At 38.6% G+C, this 12,515-nt stretch overlaps 1 protein-coding gene across 4 annotated transcripts in view; it reads right to left on the bottom strand.

Annotated features, from left to right (window-relative positions):
- Window positions 1-12,515, bottom strand: part of LOC138703254 (uncharacterized) — a 187,261-nt gene that overhangs the window by 14,888 nt on the left and 159,858 nt on the right. For all 4 annotated transcript variants that reach the window (XM_069830986.1, XM_069830988.1, XM_069830985.1 and 1 more), the window contains exon 3: window positions 2,007-2,188. In XM_069830986.1, the coding sequence (XP_069687087.1) occupies window positions 2,007-2,188 (182 nt within the window). The remainder of the gene's footprint in view (window positions 1-2,006; window positions 2,189-12,515) is intronic.

Raw genomic sequence — 12,515 nt, forward strand, 5'->3', positions numbered from 1 at the left:
CGAGCCATAGCTGGATCGGATTATCCCATCCGGTACAGCGAACTGTATGACAACTTGTACTTCAGTAAATATATCAAAATCCTTCATGGAAAGTTTCAAGCATTTCTACATATCCGTCGAAATTCAGTAATAAATAAGACATTCCTTAATAATGACAACACTGTCAAGTTGATCCTTCTACCATTAATACAATGTTGTGTTGCTTTCATGTGCCACATGCTTCCAAACTTGTCATATCGTCAACATATCTTTTAAAAGACAGGTGTATTCGTTGCATTGGCTGATTCAATTTCACACATTAAACGATGTATGCAAAAGTATGGTTCTGGCTTTTGGTCAAGGGGTTAGTTTCAATATCGTAGCATGCGGATACGCTACCATTATGACATGTAATATTTATTATTTTTCTACGCATAAAGTGTTCGCCTTACCTTAAAAAAGGTAAGAAATTAATTACCGCACAACCTTAAGTAGACTCATAAGTTATATCTTGCTCTAAATCCACTAAATTGCCGAATGAGATGATTAAGTGTGCAGGTATAAACCACAAAGTACAGGCGATTACAAAATAGAAATCAATTATCTAAAAATAAAGTTATTATCAAGTTAAACCATAGTTTCCATTCAAGAGTTTGTGAACGTTACTGTCTGTTTCTGACATTCCGGAAGGGAACATATATTCACGTTGTAAGGATGGTTTTGTTCGATGTATGTAGGACCTCTCTATGTAGCGTACGCATATGTAGTCAACCTTATATTATGTATATAGTATGTATGTACAGTTCCCCTCAAAAAGAATGATATGACTCTTGGTCGTCGGAAGTTAAAGTTCTACAGCACGGTTCACTCGATATCGACGTAGCCAGGAAGACATCCGGTCATGCATGCGTAGGCCTATTTTCATCCTACTCCAAAATGCATACCAGTGCAAAATGTTATCAGTAGGGCTATGAAAAGGGAGTAGTTAAAGCTAGTGATGGTACCGAGTATAGCTGCGGCGGGTGGAATGGAGTGAATTTCCCCTACAACTTGACGTAAGCAGCGTACAGACTGTACAGACGCTGCTTACGTCAAGTTGTAGGGGAAATTCACCCCATTCCACCCGCCGCAGCTATACTCGGTACCATCACTAGCTTTAACTGCTCCCTTTTCATAGCCCTAGTTATCAGTTGTCTGGTGTAGGTCTCTTTTTACGTCATTGATCGTTTACCTTTAATGAAAGATAGAAATATACCGTGTAACACGAAAGTCATTCACCAAGGTGCAAAAACAATATTGATTTTGAAATGACAAATGTAGACATATGGCAAAGACAGCAAGAACATTGTAAGGACCACGACAAAGACAACAAGGATCACGACAAGGACAAAGATCTTTTTTTTTTAATAGGGTTATTTTACGACGCTGTATCAACATCTAGGTTATTTAGCGTCTGAATGAAATGAAGATTATAATGCCGATGAAATGAGTCCGGGGTCCAGCACCGAAAGTTACCCAGCATTTGCTCGTATTGGGTTGAGGGAAAACCCCGGAAAAACCTCAACCAGGTAACTTGCCCCGACCGGGAATCGAACCCGGGCCACCTGGTTTCGCGGTCAGACGCGCTAACCGCTACTCCACAGGTGTGGACTTGTTGTGAATGTTATGATTGTTTCAATAATATAAAACTTTCAGAGTTCTTGTGTCTGAAACACAGCTGAGAAATACATTTCATTCAATTGCTCCGAACTTGCACGTAATGTGACAAGTTTCGAAAATAGTAACTCTTTAAATCGGTTTAAAAATTCCACTGGGAATCCAAGAGGGATAATTTGGTCAGTACTACAGTACTACCAGACAGGCCTAAGTAGATAGCAATAGACACATATCCAAAACCTATGTGAGGGAGATAAAGTTCCACTTCTTGGCTGAGAATCCAACCCGAGTTGTGTGGTTTTGTAGCAAGAGGACGGCATCTTCAATAATTACGTGTAGGCTTATATTGAGAAGCACTGAAGACTGTATACCTGACGCACGTGGAGACCGTGACAGAAGAGCCCTGCAGCAGGTAAAAGGCCCAGTACTCCTTCATATCGTCCTCTAGCTCCAGATGCCGCGTCATGGACACTCTGAGGGGTTCCGGTTCAACCACAGGCTGTTCTGGCAAGAGGAACGCGTTGAACGTGGTGTTCGCCCGGACCAGTTGCCGCTGTAACAGACCAACATTACTTAGTACTTACACCGTTTCTGAAATCTGTAGAGTAAGTCGACGCATTTGAGTGGAGCCGATGACAAGAGAATGGGCGGAGCCTATCACTGCGTGAGTGTGTAGCGCAGGTATGCTCAAAATTGTAAAAGCCCCGATTACACGGATGATGCTGCACTGCATAACACACACTGTGTACGGACTGGGCTCCGCAACCACATTGCAGCACTGCCCCTGGCATAGTTCTTACACTCTTACAAATACGGATAATAAACTGAATTTGAAAAAGGAAAGAGTATACACTGCAATATTCAGTTATTACATTATTTATTATAAGCTATTTAATATAGTTATGATATAATAATATCATATATAATATCATTTTCATATTCCACCATATAGCCTACTTTTGGATCTATTCAACATCTGCATTCTTTTCTGCAAGTAATCGGAATCTATTTCCAACGAATTTACTGCAATGCGCTAAAGATGCTCATCTGTTAATCGGGACCTATGTTTGGATTTATCAATCTTCATTCTCGAAAATAATTGTTCGCACACATATGTCGAGGCGAAGGTAGCTAACATAGTGGCAACGAATAAGCTCATCTTGTAATATTTAGTTTTGTTCATTTTTTAAATAATTCTATGCTTGTCAAGTCATATTCTCTGCATTTAGTTCTGAATTCTACGTTACTTAGTAAATCAATTAACTCGTCCTGGAACTGCACTCTCACGGATTGTACTAAATTTATGAAAAGATTAACAAAAATACTAATATCACTTTCCATACGTCTAAAATCACTAAATCTATGTTCTGTGAATTCACATTTGAACTGCTGCAGTACAGAGACATAATTAACTATATTTTGTTCAGGCACCATACATCTCTTTACATGTTCACCATCCGTGAAGGGTTTTAGTGCCTTAGCTAATTCCCAACATACTACATAGGCTAACTTGCTCCAAACCATAGGCCGGGTTGCAGAAACGCAAATCAAATCAGTCTCTGATCGCCAATCAGTTGATGTCTGATTTATTTGATTGTTCATTGCGTTGCACAAACGTGAATCTCCAATCAAGTTATCTCAATTTACTAATTGCTGATTTGAGAAAGAAATACATTTGACAACAGTGCTATTTAGCAACCACAGCCAATTTGATGTTATTTAAAAGTCGTGAAACGAATGCATCAAGTGGGCGGTGACTAGGAAAACAAGTGAATGTTCAAGTAAATGTTTTGTTGCTTTTTGTAGAAAGGAAACAGGTGGATTCTATTTGTATATAGACTACAATATAGTGAAAAAAAAAAAAAAAAAAAAAAAAAAATGAAGCCAACAAAAAAAAAAAAAAAAAACGTGAGGGGGCTTCTGTTGTGGGATTTGCTAGGGGAGCCGACAAGAAATTGGAATATGCATAGCTTCCATAACCCAAAATAATTCCATTTCCCATCTCTCTGTTTACAAATGGAGCTCGTAACCTAACTCATTAAAAATATTGTGTTGTCATGTGTAGAACCCTGCCAATGGGCTACAACATTCCAGAATTTCAATGATGGTGTAGACTACATATTTCCTGTATATTCAGAGAAAATAAACCTTTTCTATTTCGATAAAGTTCGGCATCATTTCAACCAGGTGATTGGATGGGGATGTGAACAGTCTATACAACCAATATTAGGCTACTCTTGGAAATCCTGACATGACTGAAAATTCTCTCTGGATTTCAAATCATTCCCTGTTTGAAGTTTGGGGATTTATGAGACCCTGCCATAACAAAGCAATTTCATACGTAACATTCCTAACTACTCGGCAAATAGTTGATTTGTGGACCCTAACAAGATAACCCAAGACCGCCTGAAAAATTCCAACAACATAAAATCTCAGCATTATTAGAACTTGGTTCATAGGAGAAAGTGGAAGGTTTCGATTTGTCTGTCTGCATATATTTGTTTCAATTTTTGAAAGTAACAAAACACACGAATCCTTCCTAAATCTTTGCTCAAATTTTCTGTCATTATACATAAAAACAATTCATGTCTATCACGGAAACGCCTTCTTCTTAATAATCTTTTTTTCATTCCAAAATTTCTTCATCAGAAGAATCCATTATGTCGAAAACAATATTGTTACGCTATAACTATTTACTATATACATTACTGTAACTGCATTATAAACAGAACAACATAAATAGCCTATTTAATCGATGATCAGTGACTTAACCAGCAAAAATCTGTTGATCATATCTGATGGAAGACTGATCTCCGATCAAACACTGATTGTTCTTTCTGCAACAGAAATAAAACTGATGGCCAATCAAACCCTCCTTGATTGCCAATCATATTTTGATCGGTGTTTCTGCAACCGGGCCATAGACTCTGAATTGTTCGACTCTCTTCAATGTTTGGCCTTTCATGAAGTGCTTTCAATTCTTGAAGCTGTAGTGCACGTTGCATCCCTGAAAAATTATTTTATCAAAATATCTATTTCTGCTGGAATAATAATAATAATAATAATAATAATAATAATAATAATAATAATAATAATAATAATAATATTGGTATATGAAAATAGGCTATATTACAGAAAACAGCTTCTCTGTCACTTCGGCATGTTCTGGGTAGCAGAGCCTATAATGTAGTTTTATGTTGCTCAGTAGTATTCCTGACAGTGCCTTACAATATAGTAATCACTTTCCATTTTCACCGAACGTACAACAAAAATAGTCTTCCTCCCACACTGTACGGAATGATCGTTTGCCTACAGAAGGTTTTGACTGTGTCATTGACCCGCACTTTTCGTGCGTTTACTAAGTACTTGAACTGCCTTCTGCAGCCATCCGTCGAGCTTCGAACGGGGAACAGCACGCGCTACATTCGAAGGTTGTGATTACAGAACGTAATCGCGAGTCAGAGAATGAGCATACCTGGTGTAGCGGGCTGCATCGGCTCACGGCCGCTAACGAGTAAGATGCGCGTGACAGAAGGTGATAGATAATTAGGTAGACGCATTTTAGACGCTTGTCTTCAAGCAATGTTTTCCCCCAGAGCGGTAATTAGATTGGTCCCCTCCACTCACCACTTGCGCAAAGGACTTATTTCGTCTGTTATACTCTACAGATTCCAGAAACGTAGTATAAATCCAATTAGCAACTTTTATGTTCTGATAGGGAGGAACGATGGCGATGTTGGTAGATAATAATAATAAAGATAGATCGCACAAGTTGTGCATGGTGTTGTCAACACAGTTTGTTCGTTAGGCGAACTGTCACTTCGCATTGTCACGAAAGTTCACAATGGATTTTACCCGGTTTTTACTTGTGGTTACGTGGTATCGGCTGCATTGCTCGTCGCACAGGTTGCACACACAGGTTTCGTCTGGGTCATGGAAGTACTCGCTAGTTTATGGTAGTAGGCCAACCCATGTACCGCCATTGAGTTCACGAAGTGCCGAAGATCCTGGTTGGTGTCTGTCCATGTCCTATTTATCATGGCCTCCGTTGAATAGAAATCTCGCCATATTTCTTTCCTCTTCGTCACTCTGTCCTGCAGTAGTTTTTCGCGTCTGTGGATGGTAGTCCACGCTTTATCCGCAGGTCTTCAATGAAGAATGTCTCCTTGGCAAGTTCGTAGGCTAGCCTGGATTTTGTGCGTCTCGAGATTCCCAGGGTAGCTTCTAGTATCCTTAGATCCGCCAGGCTCAGTTTCTCCCATATGATGTCCAGTCCGTATGGCGATGGGCGCTATTTTCGTGTTGAATAGTCTCATGGCGGTTTCCAGCGAGAGTCTCGTGACTGTTTTGATGTCGAATATGGATTTTGTGGCCGCCGTTGCTCTGGACTTTATGTGAACTCTGTAGGATCATGCTATGCTTTGCATGGTCAGTCCTAGGTATTTGAATGTAGGCCTATTGACAGACGTGAGGGGTTTCGCTCCTAGGTATAGCCTGTCTCGTGCTGCCTCTCTGCCTCCTTTTCGGAACGTCATTTTCACGGTTTTCTCTGTGTTGATTGTCAACTTGTCCTTTGCCCACTGTCCAAATGGTTGGTGGCTTTTTGTACTTCCTGCAATTATCGTGATCCGATGACCATGTCGTCTGTTGGTAGATAATAATTCTATTATTATTATTATTATTATTATTATTATTATTATTATTATTATTGCTCGCTTGGTCGCCGTGTCTCAAAACTCAAGTTCATACTATACACTAGTGGCTAGCAACTAGGTGACTTGTAAACTACACACCAGGGAGCTTTGGAAATGTATGCTTGAAACATGACCTTCTTCATTGACTATTTTTCTAAAAACCATGACATCACGGTGCAGCACTGAATTAAGAAGGCAGTGTCCTAATTCAGTTTCATTACGAGTTATGTGGGAAAGATAAGGGCTTAATATATTACAATAATGTTTAACGCATTGTACAGAAGGTACTAACAATGCCAGTGTTCAAAGTTAACGTGTTATTCTACATTATATTTACATTATTTCACTTCGAAAGCATTTTCAGATTTCATAACCCCAATTGCTGATGAGGTATCCATGTTTATTTAGTGAACAAATCAACAACCAAGCAAGCAGTTTCGTTTACTAGCTACTACGGACTTGATTGCTATGCTCTATGTAGCTTTGGATCATAACTTCTGACGTCACATCCGGCTATTTAGTCAACAATCTAGTTCACTTCAGCTGAAAATGTAGCTTTGAGACACTGCCTAAGTATGTCCATGAGCAGGCTTAAGATTAGATAGATAGATAGATAGATAGATAGATAGATAGATAGATAGATAGATAGATAGATAGATAGATAGATAGATAGATAGATAGATAGATAGATAGATACATAGATAGATAGATACATAGATAGATAGATAGATAGATAGATAGATAGATAGATAGATAGATAGATAGATAGATAGATAGATAGATAGATAGATAGATAGATAAATAGATAGATAGATAGATAGATGGATGGATGGATGGATGGATGGATGGATGGATGGATGGATGGATGGACGGACGGACGGACGGACGGACGGACGGACAGACAGACAGATAGATAGATATTAGTTCACAAAAGTACAAACTTAGTAATTAAGAAAAAGATCTATATACAAAAGTAGTTATACATAATAAATATACAATTTCCTAAACTAATTAATTTATCGCAAATCTCAGTAGGCCCTAATTTATTGGTTCAAACTTGCACTTACGTCTGGTTTTAGTGCATGTTTAAACCAATCGTGATAACCATTAAAATTAAGATAAGATGTGTAATTCCTAAGTTACTGATTGTTGTCAGCTTGCCGGTGATGATAATACATCAATAGACCTATTATTTTCTTTGCTTACTTTATACTTTATCAAGTATACTCGTATTAAAAAAAATTATATTTTGTGAGGGAGATAGAAGTTACCCCTGGCAGGGATGTTAATATGAATTTATGAAAGGGAGCTGGGAATCCCCACCATCCTCCCCCGTTAATTCGCACCCTGCATGTAAGAAAGGCCGGCGACTCTTTAACTTAGCAGGTTTCGCTTCATCCCCGTAGATGATGCAGAGCGTTTCTTGTATATCTGGTATGAGATAGCGATGTGTGGGAGTTTCCGTAGCTATGTAGTGACTGATCATCACGCATGCTTCACAGCTTCTCCTTGTTGTGTGTCACGTGCCAGCATTTAAGGTCGCAACACGCGTAGCCCATTCACGTGCAGACAGAAATGTTTTCATACTACAGCATGGATGGGACGCTCTTCTGTGAGGATTGTTGTGTCCTCTATAGTAATTTGATAGCATTTAAAATACAAACAAAAATAAAAGTTCTAATTACGAATTAGATACATTATCTAAATTTATCGTTAAAAAGGAAAGAGAACGAGCTGTGCACAGCCTAGAAGCTGCATGGGAAGAGAAATAGTAATTACAAGTCCATTAGAAACATCCATATATCAGGAGTTAACGAGCCTTTCTCCTGTACACTGTAAGTACACAAAAATCCGACGAATGTTATTTATACCGACTAATGATTCTTAGCATTGAATCGTAGAATTTGCTTTATTAGCGCGAGAGAACTATAGACTTACTTAGGGAGAGGCACTGATATACAGTATTATAGTTAGCCTTGGACCTTGGTTATAAACAAAAGCGAAAGCGGTTAGCATGGTAAAAAAGTCGTTTGATAAATATTTAATCAATGTTTGGCAATAAAAAACTTTAGTTGATTCTGTATTGTGAATTTTTAAAGAAATTATTTCAGATAAGAAATCGATTTCGATCAAATTGAGTGTCATTCAGTAATACGGTACCTATTTTTGGAAGTGTTGCTCAGCAAAGAAATTTATATGGATGTGGTGGATGCATTGGGGGATGAATAATTTCGAGGGAAAAATTGTCCCGGTGCCGGGCATCGAACCTGGGACCTCTGGTTAAACGTACCAACGCTCTACCAACTGAGCTACCCGGGAACTCTACCAGACATTGATCCAATTTTTCCCTCTATATCCTCAGACCTCAAAGTGGGCTGACAACCGTCAAGCAACCAACATTGAGTACACACTTACTCTTTGTGACTTAAATTGTGGTTTTCTGTTAACGAACAGTGACGTATATTATGCAAATCAATCTTTCAGGTATAACTCCCAGTAAAGTTGATTTGAATAATTTCGAGGGAAAAATTGTTCCGGGGCCGGGCATCGAACCCGGGACCTCTGGTTAAACGTACCAACGCTCTACCAACTGAGCTACCCGGGAATTCTACCAGACACCGAGTAAGTGTGCACTCAGTGTCGGTTGTTTGACGGTTGTCAGCCCACTTTGAGGTCTGTGGATATAGAGGGAAAATTTTGGATCGATGTCTGGTAGAGTTCCCGGGTATCTCAATGGGTAGAGCATTGATACGTTTAACCAGAGGTCCCAGGTTCGAAGCCCGTTCCCGGAACAATTTTTCCCTCTAAATTATTCAAGTCAACGTTACAGGGAGTTATACCTGAAAGCTTGATTTGCACATTGGGGATCATTGTCCTTCGTACACCAATATAAAATTAGGGTTGCGGAATTTAAGACAGGAAGAACGGAGATCAAAGTTGGACAGTGTGTTGGAAGACCTGTTTCTGCGAACACTAAAAAAAAAAATCGATGCCGTTCATGGAGTGATTTTGGAGGATCGACGGGCTCAAAGGCATATGAAACTGAAAATTTCCTATAACATCGTGCATCATGATTTGGTGATAAGAAAATTATGTGCCAAATAGATCCGTAAATACTTGAACTCTGATCAGAAACTACTCAAAGTCATAATTTCCAAATGACTTTGCCGTCGGCTTGAAAATAATTCTTTTAACTTCTTGGATCGTATTGTAGGCCTAACTATGGACGAAACATGGATCCATCATTACGATCCAGAAACAAAAAAAAAGCAATACAAAGGATAAAAACACCCTCGTTCTCCTCGGACAAAAAAATCATTCAAAAAAGGCACAAAAAGATCTTCGTACCAGTTTTTTAAAGTGAAAATGTCGGAAAAATAATAATTATGACAAACTAATCAGAACAAAATAAAAATGGTACGACGGTATATGTACAGGGCTCCTACAAAAGACTTTTCCGGTTTTGAACACATGTAATTTAAGTTCTACGAATCTGAGGTGCATGAAAATAGCACCAATGGAAAGAGAAACTCAAAAAGTTGAGTTGTGGCAACATTGTTTTCCTAGTTGGTAAGACTGTGTCATAATAGCGCATATAAACAAATTTGTTCATTTTTGAGGCGAAATGGCTGCTATAAGGATAGAAAAGCTTGATTTTCATGTGAACCATTCGGTTATTAAAGTGCAACGGCATTACCGAACAAATCACCCAGTGGTCCTACAATCCGTAAATGCTAGCCTACACTGATTTTAAGTCAAGATTCCAAGCAGTTGCGATTTCATCCGTGCCGACTATAGTTGCTGCAAGCCCTAAAACCAGAGGACAAAGTGCTACGAAGAAATTTATACATAAGTATGCAGATTTTAATTGAAAACGACGATGAATTTATTCGTTTCGTGATGTTTCCTGACGAAGCCACTTTTCATCCTTCTGGTAAGGTGAACAGACATAACCTCAGAATCTGGGGGTCGGAAAATCCGCGCACCTACGTGGAACTTGACTATAGACTTGATGTGTGCCGTGCTACCACAGGAGGACACGTTGAACATCTTTAAGGTAAGGAACTAAATTTTTTGAGTTTAGCTTTCCATTGGTACTATTTTCATGCACCTCAGATTCATAGAACGCAAATTACATGTGTTCGAAACCGGAAAGGACTTTTGTAGGAGCCCTGTATTGTTCTATATTATTAACTAAGCCTGGGGAAAAAAATTGCAAGAAACGTTGTCATAGAATTTCCAAACGTGTATTGTTCTTCCAAGACCCTGAAATAATCGATATAATTATCTTCCAAATGACTGACCATCCCCCATATTCGCCAAATTTACTTCGCTCAGACTAGCACCTATTTCCGAAACAGACAAAAAATTGAAAGAAAAGATTTTTTTTTTTAATGAAGCAACAACAAGTACTGTGGAAGTGTGGTTGGCAGGCCAAGACAAACCTTTTTTTAAATGCTTGGAATTAGTTTATGGCTGATGTGCTAAGTGTATAGAGTTAAACACTGATTATGTTAAATAAATATAAGTTTGTTTTGAGATACAGTGATTTTTTTCAAATTTATGCTAATTACATGGGCGTTCTTCCCTGCACTCCACACTATATCGGTGCAAGGCCACTAGTCCAGAGGGTTCTTCTCTGTTCTGATCCAGCTAACAAACATTAACAAACTTGAAAAGTACCATTCAAAACAAACGTCGTGGCATGTTGAGCTCTGAGGTTATTTTCCTGTATGACAACGCCCGGCCGCATACAGTGCGTCGTACTGCGACCAAACTGCAAGAGTTCAACTGGGAAGTATTGGATCATCCTCACTATAGCCCAGATTTGGCGCCTAGCGATTACCATCTCTTCATGCACATGAAGAATTTCAAAGCTCGTCAAACGCTACAAGTGTTTCAATGTGACTGGAAACTATGTGGAAAAATAAACTAGAGTGTATACTTTTAAACGTATTGTAACCCAATTCTGTAACGTCATTCACATGCTTGTAAAAAATAAACGGAAGTTAGTTTATGAATAGCCCTCGTATATGGTAGTGTTGTGTTCAATTTCCAATTCAAATTTTATTTAACTTCACTCAAATTGAAGTCAATGAAAACTCTGACCATATTTTTTTAAGATAATTATCCTACATAAACATCCATTGCTCTAGTGCAGTTGGGCGTTCAAATAAGTCATCGAACTGCACAGAGTAAGTTTTACAAACTATTATGCCATGCTTACATTGTTGTAGTTTATTGTCATTTCTGGCTTTGAGCCAGAGGCCATTTTAGGATCTTATATGCGCAGGACACCCTCTCTAGTCATTGTACGTAAATAACAATAAAAATACATATACACATATGCGACTATTTCTGGATAAATGCCAGTCGGTGTGTGAGTGGAGTGATTGATTCCTTTTATTTCGGTGTGGACCTAATTTGTTAATTTGCGATATTTGTAGAGTATTAGTGAATAGGAATATAATATACATACATATAAGGAATGGTGAACGGGAGAAGAGTTCGGGGCAGAAGATATCAGATGATAGACAACATTAAGGTATAAACTATGTATCTTATGAGGAGATTAAAAGGAAAGCAGAAAATAGGAAAGAATGGAAAATGCTGAGTTTGCAGTTAAAGACCTGCCCTTGGGCAGAACACTATGCATATATATATATATATATATATATATATATACATACATACATACATATGCACACACATACATATTCTTTGTTAAGATTTTTAAGTTTCCCTTTCCGCTGGCAGAAGCGTCTGAATGGTTATGGAGACATTCATGGGGTAAAGCTGTTTTATTGATTTGCCTCTCTGTTGCTGTCGTGTGTCCTCTCAGACAGTATTCAAATTTTCAATACGTGTTTGCGGCTTTGTTTGTGTGTTTTAGTTTGGTGGTTGGGGCTGGGGTAGTTGTAGAGGAGTTTCTCCAGTGTTGTTCTGTTGTTTGTGTTCGGAGGATTTGCGATGTTGTGTATATACGCGATTTACTTAAGAGATAGACATTACACAATAAAAAAGCACACACTTAAACGAAAGCGCAGTTTAATGGTCTTTCAAGATGGGTCAGATCACGACTAAACACTCAACATGAGCTATTCGCCGCGCTTGAGCTTTATATTAGGCATGTCAAAACCCTGCACATTGTGCAGTTGCGCACATTGTGCAATTGTCTCTGTGCGA

This window comes from Periplaneta americana, chromosome 7, assembly GCF_040183065.1.
Source record: "Periplaneta americana isolate PAMFEO1 chromosome 7, P.americana_PAMFEO1_priV1, whole genome shotgun sequence".
NCBI lineage: Eukaryota > Metazoa > Arthropoda > Insecta > Blattodea > Blattidae > Periplaneta > Periplaneta americana.